General features: G+C 38.2%; 1 protein-coding gene across 4 annotated transcripts in view; it reads left to right on the forward strand.

The window, feature by feature from the left end:
- LARGE1 (LARGE xylosyl- and glucuronyltransferase 1) overlaps nucleotides 1–25844 on the forward strand; it is a 303277-nt gene that overhangs the window by 79575 nt on the left and 197858 nt on the right. For 3 of the 4 annotated variants that reach the window (XR_012775792.1, XM_075501659.1, XM_075501649.1), the window contains one exon: nucleotides 7373–7559. The exons of the other annotated variant lie outside the window; for it this stretch is intronic. Coding sequence is in view for 2 of the 3 variants with exons in the window: in XM_075501659.1 (XP_075357774.1) it covers nucleotides 7454–7559 (106 nt within the window). In the remaining variant the exon portion in view is untranslated. The remainder of the gene's footprint in view (nucleotides 1–7372; nucleotides 7560–25844) is intronic. 4 annotated transcript variants of the gene reach the window in all.

The raw sequence follows: 25844 nt of genomic DNA on the forward strand, positions 1-25844 counted from the left end.
GCGCTACAGGCTTGGGGAAGAGTGGCTGGAAAGCTGCCTGGTGGAAAATGACCTGGGGTTATTGGTCGATAGCCAGCTGAATATGAGCCAGCAGTGTGCCCAGGTGGCCAAGAAGGCCAATAGCATCCTGGCTTGTATTAGAAATAGTGTGGCCAGCAGGCCTAGGGAAGTGATTGTGCCCCTGTACTTGCCACTGGTGAGGCCGCACCTCGAATACTGTGTTCAGTTTTGGGCCCCCCACTACAAGAGAGACATTGAGGTGCTGGAGCGTGTCCAGAGAAGGGCAACAAAGCTGGTGAAGGGTCTGGAGCACAAGTCTTATGAGGAGCGGCTGAGGGAACTGGGGTTGTTTAGCCTGGAGAAAAGGAGGCTGAGGGGAGACCTTATTGCTCTCTACAACTGCCTGAAAGGAGGTTGTAGTGAGGTGGGGGTTGGTCTCTTCTGCCAAGTAACAAGTGATAGGATGAGAGGAAATGGCCTCAAGTTGTGGCAGGGGAGGTTTAGATTGGATATTAGGAAAAATGTCTTCACCGAAAGGATTGTCAAGCATTGGAGCAGACTGCCCAGGGAAGTGGTGTAGTCACCATTTAGAAGACGTGTAGATGTGGTTCTTAGGGATATGGTTTAGTGGTGGACTTGGCAGTGCAAGGTTAACAGTTGGACTTGATGATCTTAAAGGTCTTTTCCAACCTAAAGCATTCTGTGATTCTGTGCTGCAGACAGGTATCTGCTGCCACATCACTCAACATCCTTTCCTTGCCGGCCCAATCCACTACTTTCTCATTTCTTGTTGGGTTTTCATTTCCCTCCTTGTCACTCACAATTTAATTCCTCACCGGTTTGGCCCCAGCCTATTGGAAAAGACACTTTTGCCCCATGTGGTCAGATGGATCCTGTCTCTTGTTAGCAGTCCTCCATTCTCAGATGAGGGTCCCATGCTTGTAAAATTAAAATATCTCTTATCAATACCAGCTGCGCAACCAAATTTTGACCCAGAGGATCCATCCAGTCCTCCTCAGCTCCTTCCTCCTCACTGTCAGGATTGAGGGGAGAGCCACCTGGGCCCATTTCTCTCTCCTTTTATTTTTTTAATTTAATACAAGTATTTCATAAAGAGCAATTTGGAAGTACGGTGACAATTTCTATTTCCATCTGACAAGTAAGTAGCTGCTATAAGCGTGTTACAAATCCCCATGTAAAACTAACTTGCCGTTTGAGATCTATACAGTAAAAAACAGGGCTCATTTTTTTTTATAATGGGACTTTGCTTCATAGAGGGACATGGGTTCTTTTGTCAGGGACGAACACTTCAAGCAATAATTGTTTTCTCCTGGGCAAAACCTTCTTATGAATCTTTAATCAATTTCCTTGTTTGAGCAGCTTTGTACTTAGAGGATTCTAATGAAGGTAAACGCTGCTTTTGAAAAGCATCCAAGAACTTTAGCTGAGAAGCAAAGTATTAGCATCAAAATTCTTGAGAGTCGTTATGTATGTTGCACGTAGCGCCTTACTTCTGATTTAAAGAACATTTTGTTTTCTATGTGGTTGCATGCACAATACCTAAGAAAGGGAATTAATGAATGGACAAACCCATGACTCTTCAGTATTTGATTATGAAGGAGAAAGATGCCCTGGTATAGAGGCAGGAAGAGCAATGATGCAGCAACATACTGATATTTTCTTTCAGCCAAGAACAGGTAGCATGTTACTTTTTCTTTTTCTTCCTGCCATTATTTCAGGTGGAGAGGCCTTGATTTGGAAAGATGTGGAGCTTTATCCTTTTTTTAAGCCTGAAATTCAGATATGTAATAATGCTGTGGTCTGAGTGTAGACTGTGATTCTGGAGCAGAATTGCTTTCCTATTGAAAGATTCTCTCTCACAGTTACTACTGCTGGTTGGCCGTAGTCTCTAGTATGTTTATAATTCAATGACACTGGGATCTCAAATTCTAAGGTATTTTTAGTATGTACATATAGTATCTTGTTAGGCTTCTGCTGTACACAAACCAAGTCAGGCTCTGTTTCACTCTCTTTGAATTGTGTGGAGTCCTGAGATAAATTGGGGAGTCAGGAAATACTGATGCTATATGCCCATATAGGTGAGGGGGTATAGTAAAGCAGAGTTTGGAGAACTCATTAAAAACTGAGGTCAGTAGCTGCTTTGAAAATAAGTATCATTCTTGGGTTGCAAATGAAATGTGAATAACAGCCAAGATTGATCTTTCTGTCATGATTGTGTTTTGTTGCTGTTATCTCTTCTCAACTGATAGATTTTTTTTTTTTTGCCCCACATATTAACAGTGACATTTTAGTGGAGGCTTAGAAAAGATTCTTATCCTGTTGATCTTAAATTGTGTTATTCCTTGATAATTTTTAAAGTTGCAGGTTTTCCTTCTTTTGAGCAGTCTAGGCTTGAAAGGAAAAAGGAATGCCATTAAAAATGCATGTATAAGTATATACATATGTACATACATAAAAAGGAATACATGGGAATGAAAAAGGAAAAATGTGGAAGTATATTATTTATTTACTTCTCACCGTCTGTGACTACTCTACCGTCAGGATAGATCCCCGTTCTTGTGGTGGTGTTGCTTACATGTGGAACCTTCTAGAAAACTTTGATTAACAGGACACTAACAGAATTTTCCTTGAGCCATGGCACATACTGAGTGAAGATATAAAAGAAGGTGTCAATCCTGTGTGCCCTCGGAGCAGTTAGCACAGTTCCAAGGCAGAACTCATTTGTGCTGTCAACTTACTGGCTATTTTCTCTCTTATACATAGGACTTTTTTCTTGTAACTAGTTGAGAAAGAGTAAATTTGGCAGCATGTGGAAACTCTGCTGTAATCTGTTCCTTTAAAGTGGCTTCACAGAACTTCTGAGGTGGATGCTGAGTCTGAATTTACTCCAAATCCTTCTTTAAAGTCACGATATCATAGGATTAAGAAGTCTGATTCAGGGGGAAGATCTCCAGTGCCAAGAAAATCCAGAGTCTGGGAGCAAAGGGAGCCTTAGATTTGTTTCTGTAGCACGTTCTTCCATGTGGGAGAAGAAGAAGAGGTTGATGAGAGAGGAGATGGCATTTTCCTTCAAAATGCTATTTCTGTTCTAAGAACTTGAGAAGTGGAGTATATTAACAAGAGGATGTTTATTTAAATAAAGATTTACCATTTAATTCTGTCATTTTTTATTTCATAATGTTGGGTTTATTCCGCACCTTTCCTTTATGGTACCAAACTGAATACCAATGTGATTAGTGTTGTGTTACATGCATTAATATATGTGCTGCTCATACTGGTTGAGAGCTGCTTCACACCTAACTGAGAAGATAATCCTGGATTTAAAACAAAGCAACCACTCTGACATGGTAATGTAGTTAATGGAAGCATTTGACTGTATATGAAGGTAACGAAAGTAATTCTGTTCACTGTTGCCATGTGGTAAGAGGTCGTGAGTAAGTCTTTGTAATGAGAAACCCAATTTATTTTAATTCCTGCTGTGACCCCTCACACACCCCTCCAAGCTAGTAGACGTTTATAGCACCATTAGCAGGAATCAAGGATTCCTGAGCTGGCCTGAGGTTGCTGTATTAATGTCTGTTGATCTGTACATGTGCAGTAGGTTTTATAAATCTTGAACTGGGTGTATTGTAGAAGTGTAGAGCATCTAACTGACAGCAAAACATACATTCATTATGTACATACAGCTAACTTTTGTGGATATTACTTATTTCATCAGATTTCTAAGATATATTTATATGATGCTCTTGGAGCACATTCAGTACATTAAAAAGTCAAGACCAAGGTAGAAGAATATCCTGAAATGCATGCACCTTCTCTGGATCTGTGGCACAGGCAGAAAATCTGATTGTGTCTGGAGGAGTGAAGCTGAGACCATGTTTCAAACTGCAGACCCCTTACCAGAAACACTCCCAACTGTTCCCTTTCACTCCGGGGATAATTTTGATATCTTTTGCTTTGAGATAAATCCAATAAAGGTGACTAAAGTTGCAGATGTTCAGTGTGGCTCAGTTAGTGTATCTGAAAATACTAACATTGGGCAACAGATCAAGAGGAGCTGCTGGCTGTTTTTTGGTCGGAGTATCGTACCTAGATCCTGTGCTTAAATTGGCCAGTTACTTCCTTATCCTTTTTATTTTTCTTCCAACATATTTTATGCTATGTATTTCTGACTACAGGTGTTTAGTTAGCACAGCTGTTAAGACTGAAAGGTATCAGGAGGAACACTGCATGGATTTGTGTAAATGAAGTGAACCATCTTATAGTGTTTGTTATTACTGAAAAGATTAATATAGCTAGCAATGTCACATCTGAAGTAGCTTCATTTTTAGCCTGTACCGTGAAACTGTCTTCTAAGACCTTTTAGGCAGATGACAGTCTGATTCAGTAGGACTGGCTTGAGGAGCAGTGGATGCTGGAGGAGAAGTCTGAAAGGCAATGGCGAGCTCATACGGCAGAAATATGCACAGTGCTGTCCTGTTCTGTGCTCAGCCCTTGCTCCAGCCAGTGTGGTCAGTCACTTTCATGACGGATATCAATCTGGCACCTGTTGAATTGAAAGGAAAACCAAGTCAAAGAACTGCAATATCTTCTTTCAATTTCTTTGATGATGGTAAGTTAGGTAAAATTCTTTACAAATAAAACCAATAATGAATACGTGATTGAGTCCAAAGCTTTTCCTTTAAGCTAAGCATCTTCATTACCATTCATGGACCTTTTATACAATTGCTTGTGTAGGGTTTGCACATGATGCATTATCTAGTTTGGAAAAAACTACTCAGCAGGTGTGATGATTTTATATACTGAAAATGAGTATTTTAGTCTCAAGGGAAGCTATTCACAGCTTTGGAGAGGTTTGGTAGAAACTTCCTTTAAAATAGTTTATGGCTCTTTCCTCTTTTAAAGCAGTATTAAAAGAGGTATCTCAACGTTTCCTAGCGTGATCCATCACAAGCTGACTTGTCTGTCTAGGATTTTCCCAAATGTCTTCCTAGTTAGATAAAAGATGTGCGTGAATGTGCAGATTGATTTGGCTGTTTTGTCTGAATGATGACAATTTGTAGAAAGCTGAGTTTGCCACATTCCTAGCTTTCCTTTGTAGCTGAATTGGGAGTTCAGTGTTGCTCATTATACTTTCTTAATTTGTTAGGGTACTTTACATTCATGGGGCAGAAAAGCAGGATTTCATCCTCCATGTTGACCTATTCAGAAACTTAGCATGCATGGATACTCCAAAAAATATATAGGAAAAAATGAAGTTTTTCTTAAATATGCAGCCCCAGGATTAATTAATCCAATAGCAGGACTATCACCCCAAGCTTCAGAGTCTGGGTGTCATTATCCCAGAAACTGGTATCAGTGTACTTGTAACAGCATGATTTCAGAAACATGTAGTGTTGACTCTTACTTCGCTACCTGTGGGTTTTACAGGTATCATTGGTAGGAGCAGTATGTATCCAATGCATGATGCATTACAAGATGTTGCTATTGGAGAATGACCCTGCTTGTGAGTTTGTTTTTTCAAAGATTCATTTTTACATGCACAAATTGATGTCAGTGGTGCACACCATGATGTTACAGGAAAAAAATAATAATATTCCTACTTAAAGTAAGTGATTATGTGCACTTTACAATATACACACATATAGCAAGTGTAAAACACATGAGCCAGGAGAATTATCTGTGTTTTTCAAGTAGGCATGTAAAGGACTCTCTTCAGAGTAGTTGTACAAGCTATGTGATGTAAGGAAAAGAAATGAAATGGAATCGTTATCCAAATACAGTGAATAAAGATAAGAGTTCTCCACAATTTATCTACCAAATGTGTGTCTCTGTCTAACACAGTGACTCTAATATCACAGTTGTTAATATTAAGTCTGTCCACATGTTTTGTGCAAAATCTCTGTGGTGAGGCATTCCTTGCCTTGAAAAGCTGACGCAATGGAATGCTTTTTGTTCTGGCTCTGGACAAATTATAGTCCATTTTATCAGTTCCAAGGTCAGGAGTACTATCATGGCTCTTAAACTGTAGTGTAGTAAAGTGGGCTCTATTGAACATTCGGGGAACAGCTCTAAGTTTGCCTGATTACTGCAGCCAGGTATCTCCAGCAGCAGAGTTCTTTGTCTGAACCATTTCTCTTGTTTATAATTCTCATTTTTGCTGTAATTTGATTTCAGAATTGACTTTCACTGCACTATATGTGGAGTTGTAGAGCTCAGACATATTTTCAAGGCGCACAGTAGCCATTGTTAATATGTCAGTGTAGAAATGCTTTAATTGCTGATTTCAGCTCTAGTACTAGTTTAAGCACAAGCCAAAGGGCACTGTTATTAAACACCTTGTACTGCCATAGTCTGTGTTTCTTTCCCTGACATTCTTGTAGACCAATTCTTTTTTTAAAATTAGAACACATAAGCCCTTTCACACAAAGCTTGAACTAGATATGCATGGACTTAATACCTCCCTTTTCTTCTCCAACTTCTCTAGTCTAACACTATCCTTTCCTCCCTTTTCAAAAAAAAAAAAGGCAAAAGATATGAAACATTATCTTTATGCCCTGCATGCCTGCACTGGTGTGGGAATATTCATTTTCCTGTGAATAAAAATCATCAGATTGTTTTGCCATCTTGGCCTCTCTGAAATGCAGAACAGTAATTTAAACAAATTAAGATTCTGGTTTTTTTCTCTCATAAAAACAGTGGCACTCTCCAGAATCCCTTTCTTTTCTCATAGCATACAGTCTAAAGCTCCTGATATCCCCTTTTGTGCCTAAGGAAGCTTCCTTGCCCATTTTGCTCTTTCTCTTCTCCCCTTTTATATAGCAGTTCATCAGCATTGCTTTTTGATTAGCAAAGTGGGTCATTTTAATAACATCCCTCTGCCCCCAAACTTTACCTTTCATTTTTCAGTTCATCCTCCTGGGTTCATGACCACCTGCAGCCAGCTCATGGATTCATTGGTGTGACCTTTGCTCTGTGGGAGCAGGGGAAGAAATATGGGTGGCTTTCTCTTATCTGCCCAGGGGCACCACCACATATAGGCATCAAAGAACCCAGAGTTTCTGTAGAGTAAAAGGGTGGTGAAAAAACAAATAAAGGTGATGTCTCTTTGTAAGATTAGCTCTGTGTGTGTTTAGGTGATGTGATGTGTTTTATTGACTTACTGTCCTAGTCTGACTTCTAAAACTTGCTTTATTATTAAGTACTCATGGATAATGTTGAAATGGGCACTGCTTTGCAATTGTGGTAACCCTATTTTTAGCCTTGTTCTTTTAACTCTTTAGGAACACTGGCATAGTCTACCTTTCTTAGAGAGATAAGCTGTTAAAATATTTTTTCCTTTCCTTTTCAGGGTGTAATATGTGGGAGGCTGTGGACTATTTGCTTCCGACATAGGAACAGCACTGGGTTGGGAATCTGCACTCCTGAGAGAATGCTGGGAATCTGCAGAGGGCGACGGAAATTCCTGGCTGCCTCTCTGACCGTCCTTTTTGTCCCAGCTATTACGTGGATTTATCTGTTTGCTGGGAGTTTTGAAGGTAGGAGGGGAATAATGGCTGAGGGTGGGGTGATTGAATGTTTTGTATCAGGGCAGATAAATGCAGATCAGTCATCATTGATTTTATTTAAATAAATCTGGTTTGGCTTGCATAGGAAATAGTTCCCAAAGTGCAGATTTCGATAAAAGGCCTTCCTTACCATGTTCTCACTGCTGAGGAGGAGGTAATTGCTGGTTCCAGTTATTTGATTTTCTTCTCACCTTTGAACTTTTAAAAAGTGTAACTTTTAAAAAAGTTTTAAAAAACTCCCACCTTACTCACTTCTTCCCTGTGTTTTCTAATTTTTAAAAGTTTATCCATCCTATGCCCTGTAAGATTTTACTTTTAATTAAAATTAACGTCTCGTTTCAGATCTGTCCTTAATATTATTTAAAAGTGTTCAAAAAGGCATCTGTTTGTGTTCTGGGCACTCTTTACACAACTCTTGTTTTTATGGATCTGTGTGTTAGACCTTATATGTATGGATGACATGGGACACTGAGTCTGACTTTGGGACACAAAGCAGGAAGTGTGTCTAGCTACGAGAGCATGGAGGGCCTACAGTACAAGTCAGGGAGATGCGTGTCTGGCGTGGTTCTTTGCATTACCTGCTAGGTAGTGGTCACTCAGCTGCAGGCTTTCTCTTGTCCTGTGGTCCACTGTGCTGTTGCTCACTGGACCAGGGAACACACGGTGGTACCTAGTTTGTGGAAAGCTGGACAGTGGTGGGACTCTGTTCTATGAGGTGTAAATGTAGCCGCAAAGAATTCTGTGAAATGTTTTATAGGCTCCTGATTTAGTTATATAAATGCCTACATGGCCCAAACCTGCAAACACATGAGGTTCTTTTCTTGCCTTTGTGTGAAGATTATTAGTTCTGGCCACTGCCTCTATGCTTATTGTGCTAGAAGGCTGAACACAGAAAATCAATGAATACCTATATAAAATCTCTTTACAGAAAATCAGTTTGAATCCACATCCCTCTGGGTGGTAGTGGGTTGCTATAGCTGGAATATCTTTCTGTCCTCTTCTTTCTTCAGGTGGAGATCCTCAAGTTTATAGGTACATTGACTTGCAGCTATATAACTAGCACTTTTTATAAACAGACTTGGATTAACCACTATTTTGCCTTTTAAATTGTCTATCTGATAAACTTTTTTTCTGGCCTTAAAGGAGTTCAGCAGTGGTACTTCAGTTAGGTGAGGTTAGAAGATGCTGGATCTCCTATTTCTTGTTACTTTGTAGCTTTCTTTTCCTTCTTCTTTTTTTTTTTTTTTTTTTTTTTTTGAGATGGAACATTTTATGTCCGGCAATAGGTGTGTTATTTTGGCAAGAGTCAAAAAAGCTGTTCAGCCTTTGTAGTTGTCTGAGGTGTTTCAGTCTTTTAAAAACTATTCAAACACTAGTTTACAGTCTAAGAATTTAAAAAATGCATTGTTTAAAATGTCAAGCTTCCTTCATGTAACCTTGGCTGATGAATTTGTGCTTTCTTTCAAAACAAAATTGGATGCCAAGTTAAATTACAAGTAAGAACATGTAAAGATTTTCAGTGTGTATTACATACATTTCTGAATTAGTTACATGACAGGTACAAATATTTGCTTGTGCAAATTTATTTGGTTACTTAAAATTCTGCCTTAATGGGCAGTAACTCTATGAGCTCATTCTAGGATGAAACACGTAAGGGATTCATGTTAAGTTGGACATATAAGGGGTGCTGGCTGCATACTTGACAACTAGTGATCTGGAAGGCAGAACAGTACTGATTTTGTTTGATTTTTTAAAAGCTGAGCAAATGCAGGCCTCACCTTTTTGCTTTTAGAAGAATATTATGCTGCCGTGTCGAAATGACTGTTTTAATTGTGTCTGCAGTTGGTAATGGCATGCTGCTTTAAATTCTTGTGTCTGTAGAATCCTTTGTTTTTACAGAGAGCTCAATACAAATCTTGAAATTTGCTGCTACATGGTATTTGAAGTGACTTAAAGCTCTCAGTGTGAATTAATCTTAAATGCAAACCAGGGAGCAAAGCCCATTACCTATTAAGAAGCCTTGCACTGGAAAAGGACTGGAACTTATATAAAGTTAACAATTCTTTCTGTTATTTTTCTGTGTCTGTTTGGTTGTTTGTTTTTTTTTTTTTTTTTTAGTTTTTGATGGGGCATGATTTAATTTTTGTTGGTTAAAAACTAAGGTCAGTTAAAATATTTATTTAACCGAATCATAGCTAGCATTTTCCTTAACTTGTAGGTATTCCGGGCAGAGAGTTAAAGCCATTTTGTCATTTTATCTGACTTCTTGTTTTGTACTCCATTATGATTCACACAATTTACTTATGTTTTAAGCTCTCTGTGTATACTTCAGTAAAAGATGTCCCACAACAGCATTGTGCCTTGCTTTGAAACCAGCAGGAGTGGAGAGTCCTCTCTGTGTTCTGGTACTAGTTTCTTTGGTTAATCACAGGCAGTGCTGGAAGTTTTCTTTTCAGTTCATCTGGTTTAGACTTAAGTAAATGGTTCTTGTTATACTTTTCCCCACTAAGTTAAAGAAAATGTCAGTACCTGGTATCTTCATAGACTCAATTATTCAGGGTGGAAGGGACCTCAGGAATTCTCTGGTTAAACTCCTGCTCAAATCCGGGTGGGCTTTGGAGTCAGGCAAGATTTCTTAGGCCTTTATCCAGTCGTGTATTGAAAACCTCCAAGGATAGAGTCTACATGGCCTCCCTGGGCAACTTCTACCACTGCTTGACTGTCCTCAGGTGGAAGAGTTTCTCTTTATATCTAGTTTGAACCTCCCTTGCTTCAGTTTATGTCTGATGTCACTCATCCCCTTCACCCCTTCTGTGAAGAGCCTGGCTCCGTCTTCCTGCAACTTGCTTGTTGATACTGGGGGGCTGCTGGTAAGTCCCACAGAGCTTTCTCTTCTCCAGGCTGAGCAAGCCCAGGGCAAGCACTTCAGCCCCCGTACAACTTGATAGCCCTACGCTGAACTTCATCAATGTTGTTCTTATAGTTGGGACCTCAAACTGGACACAGTGTTCCAGATGTGGTCCAATGAGTACCAAGTAAAGGGGAATAGTCACTTCCCTCAGTCTATTTGCTATGTTCCTGTTGATACAGCCCAGGATGCCATTGTTTTCCATCACTGTCCAGGCATGCTGCTGGCTCATGTTTAATGTTCTGTCCACCAGGACTACAGGTCCTTCCCAGCAGGACTAGTCCACAGCCTGTGCCATTATGAGAGAGTCCTTCCCAGGTACAGGGCTTTGCTTTGTTCATTCCTCCAGCCTGCCTAGGTCCCCCTGGGTGGCACTCTTGCCTGTGAGTGTATTGACTGCAACCTCCAGGCTTGGTGTCATTTGCAATCTTGATACGGGTGAATTCTGATTTCTCCTTCGAGTCATTGATAAAAATATTGAAAAGGACTGGTCACAGAACAGGTGCTGAGGAACTCCACATGAAACTGACTTCCAGACAGAGCACGAAAGCGTAACCATCACACTTTGAGCCCAACATTCCAGCTAGTTTTTCACCCATCTAGTAGTCCACCCATACAGACTGTAAAATCCCAACTTGAATACAAGAATGCTTAGGGAGACCACATTGAAAGCTGTGCTAAATTCAAGGGAGATCGCATCTACTGGCCATCTCTTATTCACAAATCTAGTAATTTCATCACAGAAGGCAGTCAGGTTGGTCAAGCATGATTTATCCTTGGTGAATCCATGCTAGTTATTCCCTTGTCAGGCCTGGGTATGTTTCCCTTTGAAGGTACTTACATACAGTAGTCGAATCACCCCTCAGTCTTTTTTTCCACTAAGTTTAAAAGGCTGAGCTAGCTGAGTTGTCATAGCAAAATATGTTCTCTTTTTTTTTTTTAGTCTTTTGCAGTTTTTTGTTTGTTTGTTTGTATGTTTCAGGGCTCCAGAATCAAATCTCTCTCTTTGGTACTGATATCTGCAGTGCTGTGTCCTGAAATTACGTGTTCTTGATGTAATTAGGAATTACATTACTCATCCATGTGTTTAAGAACTTAAGTTACTCATTTGCCATACCATGGCAGTGGGATCACATTTAGAAACCCTTTATGAGCTCTTTGTTAGTGAATCTGTGATATAAAATATGCCCCAATGTAATCAGTTCCCATATTCTGTTTTTTAAATAGTTTGCAATTCTATAGGACAGAATTTTGTTTCATTTTGGGTTTTTTTTCTCTTGTCAGAAAGTACACTGCAGCACAGCTGTCACTCAGACTGCCAGTAAGACCCTTCCCTTCGAATATTCATTGAAGGTGGCATTACCCAAGCTGTGACAGCAACAGCTACTAAAAGCCTCATTAATCATGTATAAATGTCTATTAATGTTATGAACTAGAATATTAAAGAGGATTCTGAATATTGTATAGCCTTTGAACGTACCTAGTTACTGTTGTTGTTTTTAATAACGCACAAGGACAGCATAATTTCAGTTATCAGTTACTTTGAATGAAAAAGCTAATTGTTCCAACATTCCTAAATTACGTTCAAAAGGCAAGGTAATAGAGTAGGAAGGGTGGAGTGCATTTAAAACAGGGAAGAGGAAATAATCAAATAATATATGATGAATTTTCATTAGAAAGAAGATAGCAATTTCACTAACCAACAGTAGCTCCATAAATAGCATCATTTTTCAAGCTATATGCAGTAGTTTCCAATCCCCTTTACTATGAAGGTCATATAAAACGGAGGCTTGGAACTGTAATTTGACACATGCTCTCTAGATTACTGATTCCTCAAAAAAGTGTCCACTGTGGCTATGTGGCCTCGGCAGATTCACAGTCACTTCCATTTGACAGGATGAAAATACACTTGAGTTATCAGTTTCTGCGTGGTGGATCCACTTGAGGTTGAAAGCCATAAAGTGTCTGTGTAGGGCTCCTGTGTAGAACATATTTCACAGGAAAGGAAGAGTCAGTAACGTAACCTTACGATGAAAACTTGAGAAGTTGCATGAGATCATGTAAGGAGTCTGCGAGAGAGCAGGAAGTTGACTCTGTTTTTTCTTAACTGCCAGGGTAACATGTTAAAAACGGAGCCTCCCTTCTTTCCTGGGGACTTGCTTTCCTTGATTGTCCTCTTTTCACTCCAGTGTTGGGCGACTATCATTTTCTGACAGTACATTTTAGTCCAAGTAATCTGTAGAGACATGATTGAAGCCAGAGTTGGGCAAACACCTCATAAAATACAATAAAGTGAAATGAAGGAAGGCTGCAAATATTCATCTTAGTATTTAAATGGATTCACTTTGATGCTGTTCACACTCTTTGTGTATGCTTTCCATAAATATTCTAGTGAATATGTTAATTGGGAAGACTGTCTACAGAAACAATGAATATCCAGTTTTAATATTCATGGGAAGCAGATTTTGAAATCATATTTGTGAATACTTGAATCAGAAAAGTGATTCTGGGAGTTCAGCTTTATCCAGTTAAGTGCCAAAAGTTTGTCACATGATCTGTGTGCATGATGAAAACTGCCTGAATTTTTAATGCTTGCAATGAGTTGCTCATAGGAAGAGGCAAACAAATAATTAATTGCTAAAATGTCTATCATACACTTGCAACTGATGAACAAACATCAGAAAATAATCCCTTCACAGACAATGTAATCAGAAAGGGGCAAAATCTAAAATTGCTTTTTTCATTATGATTTGCTCAGTTTGCCTGAATTTTTTCTGCTGTGTGTCTCAACAGGATTAAACAAGAAAACTTAATCCAGTGTCCATTTAAAGTAGAAGTTTCAACCTCTGTATTGATCCTGTCTTTTTAATAAAGTTCTGAGAAACTTATGCAGGGTGCCCCTGCGTATAATAAGGATGTTACTGTGATAGGTGCCTGTGACAGGTTTATAGGACATGTGTTTTAGTTAAGACTGGCTTCATAGCAACCCCTTCATAAAAGCTGCTTCTGTGTACATTTCCATTTTGGAGTACGTGGTGGTGGTATACTCCTCTCTCGTTATTTTTTTAAGGACTTATGCTGAGAATTGTCAGTTAAGCACCTCTATCTCAGCTGAAATCAAGATACCTTAAGTATGTCTTCAGTTTTTACTTGGGGATCCTACAAGAATAAAATCAGTCACGATAGTAAAGACCTCAGGCTTATGCCAAGTTTTGTTGCTTTATCCTGGAAAACTTGTCTTTCTGTGAAACCCTTGTGATTTGGATATACAGAGTACTGACAAAGTTTGGTTGAAGTATGCTGTCGACCAGAAGGTCCCTGCTGTGAAAGCTGGGTCTGGTTCTCTGCTCATCATCTTTAGCTTGCAAGTCAGTATCCCCACAATTAGATTTTGTTTTACAGACATGAGAACCCTTATCTGTCCATCATCTAAGAAAATAAAATTAACAAGTCAATATGAAAAAATAAAGTGTTTTACTCCCCATTATATAAAGAAACAGTCTGCTTGTGAGCAGTGGCTGGAAATTTGAAGTAGTTTCTGTGGAAAAATGAGAATGGCCTTAGATAAAGAATGTGAGCCACAATACAACATGGTCATGAGAAGCTTCTGGGGGTCAAGCTGTGGAGTTAGTGAGGACCATGTTTTCTTTTTCTTCTCAACCACTCTTTCAATTAAACTAAATACTTACAATCCTGCAATACAATTTTATCCTTAACTAATAAGGTCCACTGAATGGCTCAACACCTAACTGCTGATGTCAGTGCTGTTTCTTCCTTACCTTACCAGGAATTCACATCCTTAAAACAATATATCATCGTCTCAGGAAATGCCATGAATCTTGCAACAGCTGCTACTTTTGTCAGTGTGTTGTGCCAAATGAAAGCAAGTCCACGTCGCTCTTTTGAATTCCAGTACAGGACTCACACGTTCTCTTTTGACGCTCATTTTTTTAAGTACATGCTTATTCTTTTATAAAAGTAAAGTAAGCTGTAGGCTTACCTCCTCTCTATACATCTCTTGATTGGATGGAATTTTTTGTGTTTCTAAACACATGCCTACCATTTTTGTCTTGGCTTTCTTTTTGTAGTCGGCTCTTATTTTGTAATTTCTGGCAGAAACATAAAGATCAGAATGAAAAGGAGTTCTTTGAGCAGGAATAAGTTGCCAGCTTCTTTGGAACAGCAGTTTACACTGAGTATAATCTGTGGGATTTCTCAAGGGTTTTGTTTCATCTTTGTCTTCCTCATTCTATGAGCAAACTTCTGGGAAAAATGCAGTCTGTTAAAGCTGAATTATGCAAAGGTGAACAAATTCCTTCCAAGAAGAAGGGACATCTGGATGTCTAAATTCTGTTAGGACTGCATGGAAGACTAGCAGTAGGAGAGCTATTTCCTGATTATTCCTCTTTCTGTGTTTCAAAAAGAGGTACTTGCTAACTTCATAGTAAAAAAACGTTTTTCTGCAGAAAAACAGAAAAGCGAGATGAGGTCAAATGTCTTGTTTTTCTAAAAAAGCCAAACCCCCAAGAAGTAGTGCTTGGCTTTTCAAAATAAAATGTGTAGTTTATAAGTACACCAGACCCTCTTTGAGTGCTGGAACTAATGTAGCCTGACTTGCTGTGATTGATGTCATGCAGCTGATTGATGTTGAAGTTGCTTTTCCCACAATTAGGGCATTTATAAAATCTAGCTCCCATATGGGTCTCCTGGTATCTAAATAAATCTTGAGCTCATGCTGCAGTGTATTTCTCAGTCTCTCATCTCTCTCTGTGCGTTCCTTACAATTGCAGAAGCTTCATTACCTCTGACTTCTTTCCCTCTTACGGTGTAATTTTAAATTAGCCAATGAGCTTTGGGGGCAAACAGGCAAGCAGGTCAACAAATGTGTACATACAGGATGAGACAAATACCTGAAATATAAATGTTTTAAAAGATTGAAATGAAAATTTAATATTTTGATTCTGGTGAATGTTTCAGCTCAGAACAATTAACTTTATTTTTGTGGAGTTTTTGTGTTTATAATTGTGGGGTTTTTTTCAGATCAGGAAAAAGTTTGAAATCAGAATCTTTCTTGTTGGACAGCAAATTGCATCTGTAGTGTATTCCAGTACTTTTGAAACTTATATTTTGGATATTTATATAAATGTGTATCATACCAGAAGGAGAGGGAGTCAAGTTAAAAATAAATTCAAAGAAGTACTTCACACGTCATGTATGGTCATTCTTATGTTCTGCAGATAATGCTCTGGCATGGTTTAAGAAAAGCAACTGAGTGTGAAGGTTAATATCCTGATATTGGATAGATGTGTTTTAGCTATGCTTAGCTTAAGAACACTAGTATCTTCAATATATCTCTTTATTCCCCCTTTACCCTTTTCAAACATTTTCCAGTCATGACAACCATTGAATTGTTCAGTTGAGTAGTTATTTCCCTCCCTTGAAGTTTTACCTCTCTTGTGTTGCTTTGCCTTCTGCATTTCTTGTTTTGAGGCTTGAATCTAAGAGATTTTTTTAAAAGTATCTAGATATCCTTGGAGAATTGAGTGAAATGCACAGTTAAGTTCAAAAACATAGGCTGACAGCAGTCATCTTGGTTCACTCAACTTTGTAGATACCAACAACAGGAGGAAAAGTTGGTGACCTGGAGAATGATATGTTTTTAGCCTGAGATTCTCTTCAAATTTAACAATGTTCAAGCCATTTGAGCTATTCTGCTGTAATCATTTTTTCTAACCTGTAGCATGACTGTCCTTCTCCATAGTTCTGTGAAAGATGACTCAAAGTCCAGGATGTAAACATCAAGGTTTTAAGCCTCCTTTTTTGTTCTTTATAATTCTGTTTAGCTTTTAAATTGCTAAATGTCAGAGTTTGCAGAGATCAGTAATCAGGGGGGAGAACTGAATGTAGTGAAGTTAAAATTACAAAAAATGTTGGATTCATCACAATTTCCAAAGTTAAATTCACAATCCATAACAGAATGTGCTTCTGTTTGGTACATTTACTTTTAAAAAAAAATGTTAAAGATAACAACTTCTGGGCCTAGTTAAAATATTTTACTGTCTAAGTAAAGTGTTTCATAATGAGATACTTTTCCAGTGAGCTTGTAATAACAGGTCTATACCTATTCTAAAGAAGAGATGCATGATCTGCTCTCTGCATACTGATTCCTGAACTTCTGTAGATGCCCAGTGAAATCACCATCACCAGCATATACTGTCAGACACCTGGAGTGGCTTACAAGATTGGATTTAACACATTAAGGTCATGAATTGGAAAACTCAAAATGTGTATCTACAAAATAAACTGAAGATGCGACTGTAGTATAATCACAACTGTACTACACAACACTGCTTGTGTTGGCTGTAATTGAGCGAGCACAGGTCCTGTTAAGGGTAGAGATAGGCCAGTATGAGAAGCAGAAGCCCAGTCATCTTGTACACTGTCTTCTAGGCTGTGAAGCCTGGGCCCCTACATCTTCAATGTGATTATTGTTCTTCCTAAGTAGATTAAAACCAGTGCATCTATGGCTGTTGGTGCTACAACAGCATCTTCGTTTGGCTCTCTAGACATGGGATTGAGGTTGTCATAGTGTAGTTTAATATCAAAGAATATTGCATAGCATTTGTGTAATATAGAGAGGATTATTTCTGGAGCTGAAATAAAGCCATAGCTAATAAGATAGAAATATTCTTATATGCTGGAAAGGGCTTGAAGAAATTGCTGGAATAAAAAACATGAAAGAGCTGTCTGTTTGTTATGTGATTAAGTAGATTAAAAGAAAATAATATCCAAAAGTAGTTGTATCCCTCCCCACCATTTTCTTCCTTTCCTATTTTTCCTATTTTATCATTCATCTTTCCTTCCTTACATGTCAGTACATCTCTCCTACAGTAGTTGCAGCAGTCTTTTGTTTAATTTGTGTTTCAGAATGGAATTGGCAGACAAATCTGTAGATTCTCCCCAAAAAATCACACAGAACAGTTACTGATGTTTTGTTAGCTTGTGAAGATTTGTAGATTTTTACAATCAGAAAGACAGTTAACAATCAGTGTCTCTAATATCTTGCAGAGTGCAGGCTGTATTATATTGTTGAGTTGATAGAATAATACTGCTTGGTAATTCCTGCATCTGACCCATGCCTTCTAGATACAACACAACTTTCCTTCTAGCCAGATTTCTGAACTTGATTTTAAAGCTGGTGGAGGATTCTAGCACATCTCTGAATAAGTTATTCCACCTTGTTCAAAAATACATGCTTTAATCCTTGTCCAGATTTTTCTGGCTTCAAGGTAGGAAGTGAAAGATGAGAAGTAGATGAGGAAAAAAAAAATTAAAAAGGATCATTTTAACAGTTTCAGTTTCACGTAAAATAAGCGATCATGACTATGAGATATTGCAGTACATAAAGTGCACTGCAAGAAATATCACCTTGAGAACTATAGAAGAGAGTGCTACAGTTACCAAAACATATAGCTGTTTTAAAAAAGAGATAAATAGGATTTATAGGATAATTACTAGCCTTACCATACCTAATAGAAACTAGTTATCAGTATGATCAGTTGCCATCCCAGGCCAGAAAAACTAATTTCCCAAGCAGATTCTTTGTTTTGCGCTCCAGGTTACCGTACCTTTTCAGTTGTGAAAAATAACCCTTCAGAAAGGATCAAATCAAAGACGGTTTTGGCTGCAAGTTAAAGCAGTTTATTAAATTTGGTAAACAAGATTTATTTGAGCACTAATTTGGCAACCCATTATTCATGACATCAAGGCTTCTAAGCTTATATTTTATCAATCTTTTAATCTCAATTCTCCAAATAAAACATGAAAACACTGTACAGTGTTTACAAGTTACCTTTACAGCATTAAGAAATGGAAGATTTCTCTTTCATTTTTTTCATAGCATTAAGGCATTCAGTATTCTAGAATCGTATTGAACTAATACCACAGCTTTAATATTTCACAATCAGTAAATTTCCTGCCTGTCATTGGATTTTATTTAACCTAACTCAGTGATTTTGCTTGTTAACTTTAGCAGGAATAATGTTTTCAGATGAATGGGTGCTATAAAAGTCTATTTTTTATTCTCTACTAATCAAACTATTATAACGTGTATCTCAAGTGATCTACACTGACTTTAACAGAGGTTTCTTTTGGTCTGAAAATGTAATACACACCGAATATTTTCTAGGAGTATTAACTATAATGGATTTAGCTATTTCACCTCTTGCTTCAGTGCATTACAAGCCCAAGGGTTTAAGGTAAAAATCTCAACAGAGAGGTTACATTTTGTAGAATATTCTTATAGGAACCAAGTATAAAAATCTGTCTGCAAAGCTACATGTAATTATTGGTTTCCAAGGAACTCCAGCTAACTCTCTCTAAAGCTTTGCCAATATACGCAGAGGTAAGTAAATCTGAAAATAACAATTATCTAACGTATTTGAGTTGGGTGAAGGTATTAGTTGCCTGTTCACGTACACTTGAATGGAGATGTGATGAATTAAGTAGTCTTCCTGTAGAATGCAAATGCCTTTAACCAAACGATTGAAATCTGCTATTTATCTCCTTTAAATTGTACGACCTTGTTTGCCCAAGAGCTGCCTCATAGTAACCTGACTTGAGAGCCGCTTATGGTGGCTCTCAGCTTCATTCTGAGTTTCTTGCTTTAGGAGATTTAAGAGCAAAACGTACCTCAGTTATATCTGTCTTTTTTTCCTCTCCCCAATGTTAAACATTCTCATATGTCCCCTTTCTCTTCAGCTACCATACTTGCACCTCAGTAGTTTGATATTAATAGCAAAGATTAAGCAGTTTCAGCTCATCAGAGAAGAGATATTAATCATCATCAGGCCCAATGAGAAGTTTAATTTTCCGCTTCCCTTTTTTCACTAAGCTCTGGCGGCTGTCACTCGCACTGATGTCTGTGGGACATTTAATAATCTGCTTCTGAAGATGCATTTCAGTGGTTTCTCTCCTTTTATTTCCTCTGTCAGTCTCAGTGAGTTTCATCATTGCAGGCTTTAATTGAAGACCACTGTCAGGAGATGGGGAGAAGAAGATTCTTCCTTGAACAAAGGTAGTTCAGGGACTCATGGTTTTTATTGTATTCAGGAGGAAGATAGGTTAAATCAGGATATTGAAAACTCTGGGAATTGTTGGTTTGGTATGTGATTCACTACCTGTTCCCTTCAAAAAGTCATATCGTCCCTGTCCCCTGCTCCTGTTTGTACACATTTATTTATTTGTGCCTCAGAAGTATGGTTAGATTTGTGGTGCAATATGGGTGTGGAGCACACTCAATCAGGGGATGACAAGAAAGAATCCACATAGAAAACTTCATAAATTACACCAATACAATTATACTGGTCTGTGTCATTGTTGTGGATAGCATTATTGCAGTGTAAGAATCACTTTTGCCAGCTCAGTTAAAACAGCTTCCAAAATGACATATGTACCAATAAAAGCAGTCATGTGGGATACTATGCTAGTTGACAGCAATAGCTGTTTAAAATGGCATGTCATCTTAGACTGGCACAAGCTTATCTTATAGAGAAGCCCTAAATGTAACAAAATTATTTTCTGAGATGATGCTACTACTGTCACCTGTTAACTACAGTAAGACAGTGAAGTACTGTCTGTATAGGTGTTAAAGTGGAATTTGTGTATCCCACCTATTTGGGGGGTTGTTTTATCAGCTTCTGAGTAGCTTTAAAAGCAGAAGCTCTCCATTAGGAGCAGCATGTTACAGTTTTGTAAATCAGAGAAGAACAGATCAGACTAAGACAAGGCAACATAGGGAGCTCAAAAGCAAAATGGTTAGTCTTCTGTATGTGTCAGATAGACCTCATTTATTAGATAGTGGATTTGTTGGTTGAACAGTGATGTAGCTGATGAATTTGTACAGCACATGCTGTGAAAGCACTTAAGTAAAATTTTAAGCAGTTCGTAATTGTGGATGCTACTGTGCTTGCTTTACCGGCTCTGGATGCCTGACTTTGAGTCAGTGTTTCTCCTGTTTAAAAAACAGGCCCCTTCAAATTTGAAGAGGCTCAAGTTGAGCACCCGAGAACTTTAACCCAGAATCAGTCATTACTTTGTAAAAACTCTGCAGAAAAGGTGGCTTCCCAACCTGATGCTTTGCTGTACTGGGGGGATTGATTTATTCCCTCTTGCCAGGAAGACTCTTGTATCACTGCATTTTTTTTAGTTTCTAAAAAGGCCCCTACACTGCTCACTTGGAATGAGCCTTGTAACTGTAGCAGGCCTCTAAGTTTTCTAGTCACGGAACTTTCCTGAGCTTTATTGAAAATGGCCTTTTAAAAAGGCCATTTTTTGCTATCAATAGCCACTTTTCCACCTTGGGGACTGAAAACACAATAGGCCAGTAAATCAAGACAAAATGACATTAGCTTAGAAAAAATTGATATTACCCATTGCAATTGCTACCACTAAAGAAAGGGCAGAACCCCCTCCCCCAGCAAATCTACAACAATTAGTATTGTTTTTCTTTTAATTGGCATGATAATTTATTTTGCAGGTTGACTCAAGGGAGCCAGTTCTGGAATAATATTGTCAACATGAAGCAAAGCATAATGGTATTCTTTGGGGAAAAAATGTTTAGAGCATACATTTAGATGAGGTACTTATGGACATGGTGTAGTGGTGGACTTGGTAGTGTTAGGTTTATGGTTGGATTTGATGATCTTAAAGGTCTTTTCCAACCTGTACAATTCTGTGTTATCTGGTGTACAGAGGAGGATGAGACATGTAATTTCCTTTATTTTTTTTAAGGGTAAGGAAATCCCCTTGGAAACAAATTGTTTGGGAAGACATTTGCGCATTTAAACAGATTTACATTTTTAATAACTAAATGATCGTTCACCTTACATATCCAGCAGTAAATTACAAGGAGTAGGAAGATATTATATTATTTGGATATCGCTTAGAAATATTCCACTAAGGTCCTGGTGTTTTTGTTGTAGTTTGGCTGCACAGAAGTAATGGAAAAATCTGAGCCATTTCTGAACAGGGGATGTTTTTGTGCTAATTATGGTTTGGTTGTACAAAAGTACATACTTGATTTAGGAGCTGTGGTGGAATAGAGACTCTGCTTAGAGGCAAACAGGAAATGAAAAGCTTCTACTGGTAGAAAGATTATCCGTGGTAATTTTAAGTGGTGCTTCTTGGAAGAACCAGATTTTCAGCGAGTGAGAGCAGGAATCGCAAAAAGCATGGGTGAAGGTTGGGAGTTGTGTTTTTAGTGGGTCTCAGAATAGATATTCTGATGGCATGGTGAAAACTGAGGACCTGAGGGTTTGACTAGGGATGGAGGAGCTAACGAATGAGAGTGAGGAAAGAACTGTGCTCAGGTGTTATTGTCACTTATCATAAACAATTTCATGGTAGGAAGCGGAATGGAGTACTGAGAGCTGCCTTTTTTGTAATAACCCGAGTGGGGAGAGAAGACAAAGGAAAAGATGTGCATGCATTGCAAGTAGTGGGATGTAGTAAAAAAGTGGATTCATATGGAAGAGAGGGTATTATCTTGAGGAGTCAGGAAGACACTGAGTTCCATTATGAGAGCATCATTTGCGGTATTACTAAAAGCAGCCTCACTGTGCCTCATACTAACCTCATTGTTGTATTTGAGCATCACATACGTGTGAAAGGATTCCGCATCATGGAAACATCTATGTTATTATCCATTCCAAATTCTTCTTTTAGGTTTCAGTCTTTTGAAATTACAGGGAATTTTTGTATCTGAAATTCACTCTGAATGTGAAAGCTACCAGTCAGACTTGCAAATGGATAATTGATACGTGGTACTCATCAAGTGTTTGTTTGTGGATTTAACTGAATCAGTGTTGTGAAGTTGAAGGAAGTCATTAAGAATTGTTAAGAGAGAATTTGCTGTTACAAGGAATACAGAAAACCTGCCTATTTGGTCTTCTGAAGAGCAAACACATCACTGAATGAACAATATATTGAATGGTGGATGGTGCAAGGATTATTTAAGGCTAATTTAACTCTCTCTAGACCTCCCAGCACCTTTTTGTTATCAGTCTAGCTCAAGAGCAGAGGCTTTACATCATCAACCTCCCAGTAAGACAACTGGTGGTTATGTAATTAAAAATAATATGAAGAATAAAATAACTGAAAGACTATGACTGGAACTTGATAATGAAGTTGTATTCTGCCTCTGTACTCTAATCAACAGTTCCAGTGTATCACAAAATAATCAACTGAAGAAGTAATTAGCACACTTAAGTTTTGGGTAATTGTTTTCTATGCACATATAAAAGGAGAGGTACACTTCTGGAGGCTGACACCGAAGAAAAGCAAGAAAAGTTAAGAGACTGAACTGAAAGAGTCAACGTTGTCATTATTTCAAGATGGCTGGTTGAACACGAACATGAGATAATGTCTGTGAGAATCCAGAATACAGGCAAAACCACATTCCTACTTAATACTATTGATTATTTGTCTCCAAAGAAAAGAGTGGAATGTTGTTACCAAGTTGATGGAGATGTCAGCCAAGGATACAGGAGAAAAAAGTATATGAGGAGGTCTTTGCTGCTTCTTCAGATAGCAAAAATAGGGTAAAAAAGATCAGAACTTCACAAATGCAGTAATGCGAGACGTTGAAGTATTATTTCTGAAGATGTTTGTTGAGAAAGAAGTGTATCTTAGTACTGTCCTAAAGCATATGGTGGAAGGTCAAAACTCTTCCCTGGCTGTTTAAAGACGGAAAGGTTGATAAATAGTGAAATTCTCAGGAAGATGAGGACTGCACATTTGTATTCAGTGCTGCAAGCCGACTAGACTTTTAAGTGCATACAGAAGTGGATTTGATCTGAACATAACAAGTTACAGCCTTAAATTGCAGCAATGGGGGATTTAGGTAGAGTTTGATGGGAGGGAAAGCAGCTCTAAACATAAGGAGTGTGGAATAAACAACAGGAGTTGTGGAATCTCCACCATGAGATATTTTTAAAGCAGGACAACACAATGGCAAATTAAATTCAGTGTTTGTAAGTGTAAAGTAAGGCACCTTGGGAAAGAATAATCTTAATACACTATAGTGGACTCTTAGGTGATTGTCACTGCTCTGGAACTAGATCTTGGACTTTTAATAAATATTCCTAGGAAAGCTGAATTTGACATTGGAAGATAGTAGGTAATGTATATATGTCAATAGCCACAGGCAAAATTTGATAGACCTTGCTGGTTATTAGAATGGGAGACTTAATTGTATTTTTCTACTCCTTTACCAAATTGAGAGCTTTCTAAATACACAAGGCAGGGCAGAGCTTTTCAGATGAACAGATACTGTTAATACCAAGACAAATGGTTTTTATCAGATCAACAATACGTTTAGGATGGAAATTGGAGGAAAATATCTGTTCATCAGATCAGTACACTTCTGGCACAGCCTCTCAGTGGGATTAATGAAAGGCAAAAAGCTCTCACTAGTTCTAAGGCAAAACTCGAGCTGTTTAAGAAAGGGCTTATATGATATATCAGCATGGGACAACTGGGCCTTAGCTCAATAACTGAAAAGGTCCCTTCTAATCCTATGTGGTATCCTTGCAAATATATTCCCTTTTTGCTTCATGGAACCCTCTTGAGTTCCACTGAACAGGCAATAATCTCCTTTGCTAGAGAAGGTGTATTATTTGAAGATTATGTTTTGGCTTCTTCCTGGTTTTAAAACACCATTTTTTAAGGATTAAAGCAGCAGCAGAGCTGATTATTTAGTGGGTATTACTTGATGAGGTAATGACACTTGCCTTCTTTACTAAGTACTTTTTGATCTACTGATGAAAAACACTATATATGCTAGGTAATATTATTGTTATTATAATGGAGTGTTGGGGTCTAATTAGTCACACCAACCTTTTTAGGCAAAGGAAAAGAAGTGTTGATGGAGAAAAAGGAATCCTGTTAAGCTTTGGGAACGCTGCTTGTAAGTCTTCTTTTGAGTGACAGTCTCTCTGTGTAACCTGAACTACTCAAAGCACTTGTGTGGGAAAGTGGATTTCTTTCAAAGTGGGTGGTTCAGGGAATGCAATTTGTAAAGAAACACACAGCGTGTATTGAAAAAGCTCTGATCCACCTGTTATTTCTTTGCCTGGCACATTGATTTTTCTCCTGCTATAGTTCCTGTCCTGAAGCATACAGAAGTGTTCCGCAAAACACAGACTTCATCCTGAGAGATGCTGAGAACCTGTAGCTCCCAATGACTTAGATTTTATTTGTGGTGAGTTGGTGCCCATCATTGTCAAACATAAAATGTCCCTTGGAAGCATTGCACAAGAAGAAAGGTTAGGGTGTGAGGAGTAACACTATAACACACTGACACAGAAGGAGGAACTTTAAAGATGAGTATAGTTATTATATTTGTATTTGACCAAAACACAGGGGCAAACAGCCCCAGTCCTGCAAAAAATGCAGTAAGATTGTTAATAAGTGGCTGTGATCTCTCTTTATAGCATGCCCAAACCCTGTTCAGTCACGGTGACTGAACATACTGTGGCTAACTGGGTCTCTCACGTAATGCATACAGCTTTTCTTAGGTGGAATTGCATTGTGTTCTGTTTGGCCCAGCTTGCATTTATAAGGTACAGGTCACCTCTCCACTGATGTAGTTTCCATATGTTTTGGTGCTTATTCAAGTCAGGTGGCCCTAAAGCCTAGACTCAGGCCCATCTTTTCTTGCATGTTTTGTGCACTCATGGTACTAAATTTAATGTTGTCCACGTCTATAGATTTTTAACAGAAGGAGAAGGTAGTCTCTTCAAAATATAACTTTATATTATGTATAAAAGTGATTCGATGGAATCAGCTTTCTTTTGGACTCACCTCCCTTTTTCATATGCTTTTTGTGTTGCTCACCAAATGATTTTTTTAGCACTGCAAAGGTATTCCATGTATAGGAGAATGAGTTGGAAACTATTCTGAATTGAATATCAACAGGATTACTAGCAGCATTCTGATAGCAACTCTTTTTATTATTGCTGGAAAAAAAGGATTCTTTTGTGATGCAGGTTGAGTGTTGGGTATTTCTAGTTGCTGAAACTAGTTTGTATGTAAATGAAATTGCTGAAACAATAATTGAAGATCAAAAAGCACTTATAAAAGTACATGTAAGTATGTATATGTAAAAAGTGAAGACGTGTTCCTGTTTGCCCAGTTGTCTTTGAAAGAAAAGGTCACTCCCATTTAAAACTGGGATAAAGAAAATTTTATTTTAATAATCTATTTTATTATTATTTATAATATATTCTGTATGTAGTTTTTTAGAAAGCTGTTGTTGAAATGTAGTCCATGAGATCCAAATTTGAGAC

This window comes from Mycteria americana, chromosome 1, assembly GCF_035582795.1.
Source record: "Mycteria americana isolate JAX WOST 10 ecotype Jacksonville Zoo and Gardens chromosome 1, USCA_MyAme_1.0, whole genome shotgun sequence".
NCBI lineage: Eukaryota > Metazoa > Chordata > Aves > Ciconiiformes > Ciconiidae > Mycteria > Mycteria americana.